This window comes from Tribolium castaneum, chromosome 6, assembly GCF_031307605.1.
Source record: "Tribolium castaneum strain GA2 chromosome 6, icTriCast1.1, whole genome shotgun sequence".
Taxonomy (NCBI): domain Eukaryota; kingdom Metazoa; phylum Arthropoda; class Insecta; order Coleoptera; family Tenebrionidae; genus Tribolium; species Tribolium castaneum.
The window spans coordinates 9,302,998-9,315,403 of NC_087399.1; the positions used below are offsets into that span (position 1 = coordinate 9,302,998).

The following is a 12,406-nucleotide window of genomic DNA, read 5'->3' on the forward strand; positions in this document are numbered from 1 at the left end:
CAAACCTAAATGTCTGAAGCCTAAGTATGTATACACTATTACTGAAGGTTTCAATATTTCCTTCATCTTTAGTCAAAAAAATTAAATTTTTGAAATTTATCGTTTGTCTACTTCAAATGACATACCATAATATCTAAACAATAAATTAAAATGTAATAAATTTTGTTGTTTTTCTCTTGCAAATGAAATTTCATACACTAGTTTACATCTTATCAGTGGCCTCAAATTTTTTTGGTATTGTTAACAATTTTTTTTATCACCTCTAGTAACCCATATTAGCATTTTTAAGTCGTTTACTTCTGTGTTGTTGAGGAACTGTTAGAGGCTTTCAAAATTTCCAAAAGATTTTTTCTAGCAGCCTAATTTTTGCGATCTAGGGAACTCATCTTAGCATTTTAAGCACTTTTTATGAATTCAAAAAAGGAAACACGAGGTGATGGCCAACTTCGCAAGTTTTCAACAGTATACAGGGTCAAAAATTAGCACACCAACTTAGTGGGATATGATAGAGAAATGCTTAATCAACAAAAAAAAATTTTGAAACAGTTTCGTAGAAAATAAAAGGTACCCACTGCTGGCACATCTACAAATTTTGGTTTTTTGATTATTTTTAATTTTTTTAAATTTAAAAATTGCTAGGGACTGATAGTAAATTCAAAAATAATTCATCATTGTGTTAGCAACGATTGTTTATTATTGGTTCACATTCATAAAAATGACTTTCTAGCGTAAATAAATTAAGTCGGTCTTTAAATGAGCTAATGTTTCTAGTAATTTATAGTGAGAAATTTGTCAGAATTGACATTATCTACAAAAATAGGTAAGAAGCGCCGAAAGTTTTTAAAATCTGTCAATTATTCACTTAATTCAAAGGTGTGAAGTTGTGAATCTGGTCCAAAATCAAGGTATCAAGACTAATACCTTGTTTTCATAAAAAAATAACCAGTTCATTTCAGTTCTTTACTGCGCTTGTGCCAGCTGTCACATTTTGAAAGCGAATTAGTACTGCCAATCGGTACACTAAAAAACTGTTGGCATGGCGTACCAACCTAACAACTCTACAGGTGGTTGTTATCCATGTGAAAATACAGTAGTGTGAAACATAAAAACATAAAAAATAGTGAAAAATTAAGAAGTTAACAAACTAAAATTTGTAGCTCCAGATTTTTTTAAATATGACTTTAATCTTTTAATCTTTTCCTGTAATCTACATTTGCTTCTAAACAACGTACCACTGACTTGGGGCGCCAATTTTTAAACAGCCTGTGTAGAATAAACTGTTAAATCTGCAGACCAAAAAATGAAATTTTTTAAACCCCTGATAATTCAATTAACTTATAACTCTTCTATTATTATTAATTATATAGAAAACCACAAAGAATTGAATGAAACAACCTTAAAATCCCAGTTTCATTTGAATTTATTTAAGGGAGAGCCGAAAAGAGTTTCAATTTTGTACAAAGGAAAAATCTCCAAACTATTTACGTCCAAAATAAAATGAGTAGCTACCTATTAATATTTTTGCCCACCGTAAAAATATCCAGTTTTAAGTGTTTTTTTTTGTACCAAAAGGATAAAAAAATATCCAAGTGTCTATATTAAGTAAAATTTAAGCTTTAAAAGTAATACACTGCTAACTGTACCATTATATTTTGACCACAAATATAATGGACATTCAGCACTTTTTTACACAGCTATCTATTACATCCACCCCTCCGCAGATACTGTCGATACTCAGACATGTTCCTAGACCTAGATGAATATCTTTAGGGTTGCCAGTTTTTACTTTGCGTTATTTTACTTTCTGTAGGCATATATTTTTAACTTTTATTTTTTATTTTTGTTGTTATTATTTAATTTAATGAGGGTGTAAAGTTAACTAACCTGGAAATCAATCCAGGACTTTTGAGCCCGACTGGGTTCTCCTCCAGCCGATTGAGATGGGGGTTGCTGGTGTACATCCCCGGCTTGCGGTAATCGTTGGCGTGGACGTTCAAACTTTTGCTGCGTGAGAGATTCGATTTGTATGTCCTGGCTGGCTTGGCGGGGCCCAGAGGTGGGCCAAGGGTGCGCGACACAGTGTTGATGATGGAGACGTTGATCGTGCTGTTGGACTTGTTGTTCTTCTCCAGACGGGTCGGGGGCTCGTGGTGGCGGGACAGGTGACGCGGGAGCGTCTGCGAGTTGCGCTCGTGGGGGGCTGGCGCGTTCAGAAGGCGACTGGTGGATTTACTGAAGCGGCCCAGGGTACTCTGGGACCTGGAATGGTTGGGACAGTTTAGACATCGGCTTATATGGGGCATGCCCACGCCGCGGACACGGCATTGCCTTAAAAAACGGGCGTGGGAGAGTGGCGTACGGCATGGGATGAAAGGACATTCGAGCGAAAACAAACACGGAGCTTCCTTATTTGCACCAGGAATTTTAAATGTCAAGTCTGGTCGTTTCATTAACCCAAATGTGTGGAACTCGATGAATATTTATTTCTTTTTTCTTCTCGTTAAGAACAATTGTTACGAACAAGGAAAACTAGGAAATTTACAATCTACATTCTTGAAAACACGACATGTTTTATTTTCTGCGAACGTAAATTGAGTAGAAATTGCTTGGTTTCATACTTTTGCCAAACTTACGAGTATATTACAATTTTTTTTGATGTATTATTTACGGAATGAGTCTGCTAAAAATATTTTTCACCACATTACATAATGCGTACTTAACTGGTCACGTGACCAAATTGAACTAATTTGATTGGTCCATTCGCGTTGTTAACTTTTAACAACGAATTAAATTTTAACAAAGCATTTTATAAACCGGCCCTGAGTCTCAGAATGTAATAGTCAAACAGAAATCAGCGTTTGTCACTGAGTTTGTACATTTGTTTGCAATAAAAACGAAAAATATTCCAGCTTGAAAATAGTGTCAGAGTTTTATATTTTTCCATGGTTTGAACATGCTTTTTTCTAAAAGGTTAAGTTAGAACCTGTGTTCGAACTGATAATGAATCAGAACTTGGCAAATTTAATGTAGTCATCAAATTACCTGAGCCAGTAGTTTTTATCAGTGTCCTAAGATTCCAGCCTAATCCAGTGCATATCACTGTTCCCTTACAGCAAAAATTATGTGCCAGTTGTCAAACTGTTTCAATCTACTTTATATTTTTCTCGATGTATATGAATTTTTTTAGAAGTTTTCTCGCCTTCTTTATAATTAATTAAGAATATTAATATGAAAGTATTAATTAATGGAAATTTTATTATTTCAAGTGTTATTCTAAATCAACAAAACTTAATTGATGTTATGAGCAAAAAATTCTTGATTAAATTGTTGCTATGGTCAAAATAACATTTCTTTGAATTTTTATTTTTTAATTAACTATGTTTGAGACTAGAAAAATTTTTTACGGATTTTTTGCACCAAACAACATTTAAGCATCGTTTAAGAAATAATAAATCTAAAAAAAACCACATGCAGAGTGACAAATATAAAAAAGTGTCAGAAAATTGTTGCTAGGGACAAAATTACATTTATTTGAATTTTTATTTTTTAATCAACTATGTTTGAAACAAAAAAAAAATTTACGGATTTTTTGCACTAAACAACATTTGAGCATCGCTTTTTAAAATAATAATTCTGAGAAAAATCACATGCAGAGTGAAAATATAAAAAAGTATCAGAAAATTGTTGTTAGGGACAAAATTACATTTATTTGAGTTTTTATTTTTAATTAACTATGTTTGAGACTAGAATTTTTTTTTTGGATTTTTTGCACTAAACAACATTTAAGCATCGCTTAAAAATTAATAATTCTGAAAAAAATCACATGCAGAGTGACAAATATAAAAAAGTGTCAGAAAATTGTTGCTAGGGACAAAATTACATTTATTTGAATTTTTATTTTTTAATTAACTATGTTTGAGACTAGAAACATTTTTTACGGATTTTTTGCACTAAACAACATTTAAGCATCGTTTAAGAAATAATAAATCTTAAAAAAAATCACATGCAGAGTGACAAATATAAAAAAGTATCAGAAAATTATTGCTAGGGTCAAAATTACATTTATTTGAATTTTTATTTTTTAATTAACTATGTTTGAAACAAAAAATTTTTTTACGGATTTTTTGCACTAAACAACATCTGAGCATCGCTTTTTAAAATAATAATTCTGAAAAAAATCACATGCAGAGTGAAATATAAAAAAGTATCAGAAAATTGTTGCTAGGGACAAAATTACATTTATTTGAGTTTTTATTTTTAATTAACTATGTTTGAGACTAGAATTTTTTTACGGATTTTTTGCACTAAACAACATTTAAGCATCGCTTAAGAAATAATAATTCTGAAAAAAATCACATGCAGAGAGACAAATATAAAAAAGTATCAGAAAATTGTTGCTAGAGACAAAATTACATTTATTTGAATTTTTATTTTTTAATTAACTATGTTTGAGACTAGAAATTTTTCTTACGGATTTTTTGCACTAAACAACGTTTAAGCATCGCTTAAGAAAAGATAATTCTAACAATTCTAAAAAGTATTAGAAAGTACAAGGTGTATTAAAATGGTTCTCATTTAGCTAACTTTAATTCAATTGCTTACATGTAAAAAAATGTGCCACTCTGCTCAATTGAATCCGCTGTCAATAAATGTCAAAATTGTCAGTTGTGACACTCACATATTGTCAATTACATAATTACATTTCACAAATTAGTAAAAAGCAACTATTCCGAATTAGAGACTCAATAAATGAAAGAATGGCAATATTCGATGTCTGAATGCCTGTCGTTAGTTCTATAAAGCGGCATTTCTGAATTCAGATTAGAAAATCATTCTCACACACCTTGTATTTAGTAGCCAACACGATATTCTGTGCAATTATTAGTTTTTAAGAATGGACAAACTATACTTTTAGTAGACTCACCCTGTAAATAATTAAATAACGTGTCTGCTTGAGTGAGAACGTTTTTTTTTGAAAATCATGTTTTGCGTTAATTTTTTGACATAAAAGACAAAGGGGTACCAAAAGTCATTAAATTGTTCGTTTCAAGCGTTTTGGCACATTTTTCATGAAATAACGCGAGTAATTTTACATTAAAAATAATCGTAAAAAATAGGTAATAGGTGGTACTAGTAAATTTACAGAAGGTAATCTACGATGAAATCGTTAATATCAGTTCAATTAACCTCGATTCAAACTAATAAAATACCACAAAAATAAATTTTTATTCGGAAATTCGGAAGTTATTGCGCCTATAAATATTAAACATTCAGTTTGTATTAAATGAGTTTCTTATCAGTAAAACTTAAACTCACAAACCTTAGAGAAAGAGTTCAAGATTGACAGAAATTCTTGATCGTTGTTCCTTGAGTAGGGAAATTGTCAATTCAACTCTTGTCTTAGTATTACAAGACCGTTTCTTCATTATCGTGAAACACTACCAGAAAGCATAATGTTCCTTTGCTTTGTAATGAAACCTAGGAGATATTCGCAGATTTTATTAAAACGATGCAAAATAGTTTGACAAAAAATGCTATAAACCACATTTTTCGGCTTATTTTTGAGCAAGAAACGCTCTTATTTTAATTAGGTTATGTAAAGAATTCTAAAAAAATTACTTTAACGAGTTTTTTTTAAATGATTTTCTTAAACTGAGTTTTTATTGATATAAAAATCCCGAAAGCGACATCGAATTTTTGGGCGTATTTCGTTCAGCTGAACTTATTTTTCAACGAGAGTTGCTCTTATTAAAAAAATATGTTTAAACAAAAATATTCGTTCAAATGACTCTGTTGGCTTTGTTTGCTAAACCTAGCTTTTTTTAATATATCGTTTAAAATTTTATTGAATACATAAAAGAAATCATTATTTTTTATTATTCATTTTCGCTTTATTGAATTTACTTTTTATGTATACAGGAGGTAATTCAAAAGTAGAGATAAAAACATCCAACTAAGTTGAAAGTTCATATGACAAAAAATTACTCAGCTTTTTTCACAATTTGTTACAGATTTTTAAGTTAAAATTTTTTGACACTTCAGATCACTTTTTAGTTAGCGAACAAGTAATGGAATAAATTTGACAATGTTGGAAACAAAAGAGCAACAGTTAAAACGGTTGCTAAGGAAATAAGAATAATTAAAGACTAAGTTGCTTGAAAAAGAATCACTGACACTTTTGAATCACTCATACAGTGTGTGTATGTATAATGTTTTATTTTTTCGATTATTAAGTAAGGTACAATTAGACGTAATGACATTTTTCTCTTATTAAAATATCCGAAATCCCAATGGAAGCACTTTTCCAAGCTCATTTGCTCAAGTTTTAGGAAGAGAAATCACACTCGTAAGCTTTCAGTGGAATTTTTTATTAGATACTTTATAATGATTCCCTACGACAAGAAAATATCTTTTATTGCCATATCTTGTGGTTGTTGATTTGGTGGGTGTTGGTGAGCTAAGGTGTAGGTATCTCTAATTATAATTTAAAAAATGTGTAGATAAAAAATAAAACTGTGCCAAGTGACAAATACACAGTCATCGTTTACATATTAGGCATGACCACATGCATAAAAACCAGGCCAGTCCTCAGGTTTGCAAATAATACCGTATTTCCGTAGGTTTTGTCAAGAAACGAATTTTCAACTTAACGGGTTTAAGCTGCACCTCGAGAAATTATTCCTTCGTTTTTGCTTCGTCAGTTTATTTAATAAAAAGGAAAAGTGAAGCCTGGGATTTTATTTTCTCAATAAAAAAATCTACAATGAAATTGATATTTTATGTGAAAAAGTATTTAGAACAATGATTAGAACAGTGAGAAAAGCTACTGACGATTTTCCCAAGTTGAAATCAGCCGCAGTTTCTCTCCGCCAGGAAATCAACGTCATGATTTTAAAACTCTTAGCGATAAACATCGTAAATGTTGTTAATTTACAGAGGATGAGACGTCTGTAGAAATAATAATTTTGTAATAGTCTGGACAAAATTGGCCAATTACATGTTATTAAGATGGACCAGTCTTCCGCCCACTGCAAAATTGACCATTCATTATTTCAAAACACGTAACAGAACATTTTTAATAAATCTTAAACGACGTTATGAGCCAGTGGTATGACCTCCAAAAAATATTTTCAGCAACCACGATGATCAAGAGCGGCTTTTCAAGTCGGCGAAGGCAATATTAGCATATCGCATATTTTTCTAATGCTTTTCTCGGTATATTATGCTGTTTTTACGTGACTCATAGATTATTCATTCCATCGGTAAACTTGAATCGTGAGGTGGGAGACGATCTTCTTGAAATTCTGACAAATACAAGTTCGCGGCCGTGTCATTCATATCAAGCGAAAATTGGCGGCCTTTTATGGTATTCGAACAATTCGCCATAAAATGTTTTCCCACCATAATTAGCAATTTAAAAACAACTTTGTGTCAAATGATAGCGCTGATTACAATAAAGAAAACCGTTTTTCCATAGCTGCTCTCTAACTCAAGTTAATTCGATTTAAAGTTGGGTTTAGCGAGCTTTTAGTTCAATTTTAAGATCAAATAGTTTTCGACACTAATAACAATTCATCCAATGTGACACATTCAGTGAAATTCGAGACAAAATAAAAAAAATGTCGACTTGATTTCGATTATTATTGATAATTTAATTGATTATGACGTCATATTCCTAATTTTTCATTGCAGGAAATTTTGAAAAGGATCTATGACACAAAATGAATTAATATTCTTAATTTTATAGTTAAAACCAAGGCTTGTCATACTTTTTGTCGTGATGTTACCGATTGAACAATTTCCGGTACCTTGAGCTTTTATCGGGCAATAACTCCGGGATTATTAATCATAACTCCATTAAGTTCGTTAACGTTTGAAACGTTTTTCAGTTATCTATCTTTTAAAAACAAGGTCATTATTTTGCGAAAATTGCTAATATAAGCAAAATAGATAAATATTTTATGTGTTGATAACTCGAAAACTCCCAAGAATTTGACGGTTTTTTCGACGTCAATCCATCCCCGGGATCATTTTACAAAGGTTTGTATCCAAAAATAGTTCCACTTTTTCGGAGAGATTTTTCACAATAAAAAAAATCAAAAAATCAATTTAAATCTATCCTATCTCATAGATTTTGTGCTTTTTACGACAGAATATTTTTTTTGTCCTATATGGCTTTTTAGTTTTACCGTAATCAGGTTTTGAAATTTTTTTTTAAGATATCACCTTAAAACTGAAAAGTTTTTTTCCAATAGATTCACCGTAATCAATGTTTAAAAAATGAAAAATAGTCAAAATTTCAAGTCGTTTTTTGCATTTTTCTTGAAATAGGCTTAAAGCAAAAAATGCATCACAACACGCTTTAAATTATCTATACCTCCTAATGAAACCCAGAGCCGCTCCGGAGGCATTTTTATATTTTCATTAAAAAAATACAAAACTTAAAAAAAAAACAAAAACTCTTAAGAGCAAGACGGTTTGTTCGATAGTTCATTTTCCGTACTATAAGTACTAGTTTTTTACAAAAATTCAAAAATCATTTTTTTTAAACTTTAAAAATATGCACTTTTCTTATGTCTATACAAAAAGTGCAAAAAAATCAATTGGGTGATTTTCAAATGTTGGTTTAAACGTAAAATACGTAAATTCATCTTTGAATTTTTGTTTTAATTTCTTATTTTTAGGAAACTATAGAATGATCTTTTGGATAATCAGATGTATCTAAATAGTCGGAATTGTTTTTCAAAAATTTATAAAATTTAAAATAAATTTTAATCTCATACTTTTATGAAACTATCTGTATCTTCATAAAAAAGTGTCGTGTTTTCATTAAATTCTTTTTTAATTACATTGTTGTACGTTCACAGTTTCGGTAAATCTAATACATTTTGCCCCATCTAAAATAGTTTATTATCCAATACTTTTTAATTTTTAATTTTTTAATTTTTCCAAAAAATGCATGATTTTTGAAAAAAAAATTAACTTACTTGTTGAGAGCTACTGTGTGGCTTATGGTAGTTTATCAGCAGTTAATTTTTTCGTTAAACAAATTGGACATAGTGGCGCATGAATATGTTTTCAAAATCTTTCAAAATTTTGCATGTTCATTTGTAACCTATTTTGGGCCAATTTTTTTCGTCTTATTTGTAAAATTTAATAACAAAACACAAATTGAAATAAAATAATTACAGAGTGGACCAAGAAGGCAATTTACCTTTGCCGTTTTGTCAATGATATTTTAAAGTGCATGCTAATTTTTATCATTCTAGTTCAGTGGTTCTCAAAATTTGGGACCATTACATCCCAGAAATATTTTTCCAAATCCTTTTTTGTCTTTTGTTGTTGTGAATTAAATTTTACATGCATGCTATTATGAAATTTGACTGTGTAAATTTTCATAAAAACAAACAAATATACAAAAAGATTTCATGAATAGAAAAGTCACCGATACTTAAAAAACAAAATAACTATACCAAATTTTCGAAAAAAATTAAAATTTGGCTAATCATGTAATATAATTATTTAATTGGGTCGAAAATTTAGTGAGAGCTAGAAACTTAATATAGTTATTTTGGAAAATTTCGTCAAAAATAATCCAATAAAAGAGTTATCTTTATAAAAGCCCTAAAATCGTAAAAATCTTGATGCCTTCAAGATTTGATACTTTTTTGTGATTGTGTCAACGGTCATTTTCTCTAGCAGTTGTGTGACAAGACAATGTTCATGAAAGAGTTATAAATAAACTCAATGCCGCCAAGTTGTTTTTTTGAAACAATGTTTAAAACTTTCTTTTTATTGATTTTCCAGCTTTGACAAAAACAACAAATTTTGATAGTACTGTGCAATTTCTTCCAAAATAAATACTTAATAGGAAAAAATTTACTTATGAAACTGTCATGACGATATCCCCTCCAGTGACCAAAATTTTTGGAAACACTGTCTGTGTTCTTGTATAATGTTTGAAGTATTATCGGGGTCACCCTGTACAATGTGATAAATTCGAGAGCAGCTAAAGAGCTCTATTAGCTATTGCATCAGCGTTAATTTATGTCATGTTACGTATGTTTTCAACTGCTTCTCATTATATAACTCTCGATCGATAAAATCAATGTAAGCACTCCAACTTTGGCCAAAACAACATCACTGCTGCATCACTTGAAACTTTTCAGAGCGGCCGATTTGGTAACCGTTTTCGTAATTCGCTCGCGTCCACATAGAATCGGTACCACCTGTGTCTTTTACCATCTTGTCCGCGTAATAAAATATCACTTTCACACCTCAAATTGTGCGCTTTTCAGCATCAATGTTGTTTGCACTAACCGCCTTTCACGTGATCAATCGCACAAACACGCCTACTTATTGATGCAAATTCAATAGAATTTATGGTCGTTTTCCTTAATGAAACCACCTTGCGACGCAATACTTAATTACTCCTCACCTGTGCTCCTCTTCTTTCCTCTTGGAGCTGCCTCTGGCCGGCTTCACCCCGTCGTACTTGTTCTCCCTGCCGTAGATGCTGCCCCCGAAGGGGTCCTCCCCCAGGTAGTACCTCTGCACCGGCTGCTTGCTCTCGACGCCGTTGTGGTGGATGTTGTTGTCGATCACGTGGCCCTTTTGGTACGAGGGGCTGGGGGACCTCTTCGTCCTGTGCCTGGTCTTGCGTTCGGTGCTCGCCGATCGAATTTTCCCGACTAGTTTCCGGATGGACTGGCCTATGATGTTGCCGCTTTTGGCCTTGGGGGGGTCCGGGGCGAAGCGCGTTTTCTGCATGGCCTTCTTCTCGTTGACCGGCGGCGAGTAGTCCGGTGGAGGCTCCATCGCGTTCGCGTATCGACTGTCTTGCTGGTGTCGACGCTCGGAAACCCGTTTGCGCTGTGGGGGCGTCGGAGTGATCTCCCGGATGGGGGAGACGCGGACTGGAGGAGGCACCAGCATGGGCGAGCTGCTGCTGCGGTAGTCGGGGATGGGGGACCGGCGTGGGGGCGTGTACGTCACGGGCTCGTGCACGTAGATCGGGGTGTCCTGGTGGTGGTAGGAGGGCATGGGATGGCGCTCCGACCACTGACTGATACCTTTACATACGTTTTGTTAAGGTTGAACGCCACTGGCATGGTTTAGGAACCATATTCGGAAATAAAATTAACTAATCGCCCTCTGGTGATGACTTTTGAACTACATGTATGTCGAAAACAGTAAAGAAATTTTGGTAATGCCACATTTAACTGACATTTAATGAATTGTTCAACAATTTTGCGTGTATAGTGTTAATTACTTACAATAGAAAGAATTACTTTAAAAGTACGTGGTGGTAAATACTAGCGTTGACTTTGGTTCTGTAGTTTTTCGTGGTATAAAGTGTTTATTGTTGGAACTTGAAAGTGGATAAAAAGTGAAAAATATTTAAATTTTGATTACAAAGTGTTATCAAGCAGTTGTCTAATTAAAGATTATAAGTAATGGATCACAGCGAACACAAAGTTTAGCTCAAGAAACCAATAAATTAGTGAAGTGTTATGAATTTTAGGTTAGAATTTTCCACTGAAAAAATCATGAAATGCTGCGGTAAATCTACAAAACTACAATAAAGATTAACAACTGCTGATACATTTAAACGTAAATTATGCCAAAAGGTAGGCTTTTCAATGTCTTTGTAATAATTTTCCAATAAAAAAAGTGAACCAAACAGTCATTCGTTATTCGTGTTTTCCTCGTCATCTCTCATTTGTCAACATAAGTTTCTTGCATCAAAGATGCAATAACCATTCCGCATAGGCAATGTAATAATTGTGAAGCCCCAAAATTTGTACAACGTTCAAAATATCCGAATAAACATTTTCCCGTCATTTATGGTTACTGTTTTCAACCCAGCTCAGTGGCGCCCCCAACGGTAATTTTACTTCCGAATAAGGCCCGTTATTTCAATAGCGAGTTAGATACAGGTTGCTCAAAAACTGGCGCACCAACTCAGTGGTACGTTATTGAGAAGCAAGTGCAAATTACGGGAAAAATGTTGAAAAAATTCCTAAAGTTATATTTTAAAAAATGTGGAGCTACAAACTTATTGTGTTAACTTCTTTAGTTTTCATTATTTTTTAATGTTTTTATGTTTCATACCAGGTAATCGTTCCGTAACAAAACGATGAATAATTATTTTTAAATTTACTCTCAGATTTTAGCATTTTTTTTAGTTTAAAAAAATTAAAATTCATCCAAAAAATCACAATCTGTAGATGTGCCAACACTGGAAATTATTTCCTAGGAAACCGTTTCAAAAATAATTTATTGTTATTGTTGCTCAAATTCTATTGCGATCATGACTGTTAGACAACGTTAATACAAAGAATTTTTTTACTATTTTTACCATTATATGTAACCACTTCTCTACCACACACCATTGAGTTGGTGC

The 12,406-nt window shown here is 32.3% G+C and overlaps 2 protein-coding genes across 3 annotated transcripts in view; one reads left to right on the forward strand and one right to left on the reverse strand.

Moving 5' to 3' along the window:
* The window catches only part of chas (chascon), a 51,398-nt gene that overhangs the window by 2,841 nt on the left and 36,151 nt on the right, over positions 1-12,406 (reverse strand). For both annotated transcript variants that reach the window (XM_008203451.3, XM_008203450.3), the window contains exons 8-9: positions 10,439-11,072; positions 1,885-2,259 (exon numbers count right to left, since the gene is read on the reverse strand). In XM_008203451.3, coding sequence (XP_008201673.1) covers positions 1,885-2,259; positions 10,439-11,072 — 1,009 coding nt within the window. The remainder of the gene's footprint in view (positions 1-1,884; positions 2,260-10,438; positions 11,073-12,406) is intronic.
* Pym (Partner of Y14 and Mago) overlaps positions 11,864-12,406 on the forward strand; it is a 442,733-nt gene continuing 442,190 nt past the window's right edge. The window contains exon 1 of the mRNA XM_064357673.1: positions 11,864-11,903. The gene's annotated coding sequence lies outside the window, so the exon portion shown is untranslated. The remainder of the gene's footprint in view (positions 11,904-12,406) is intronic.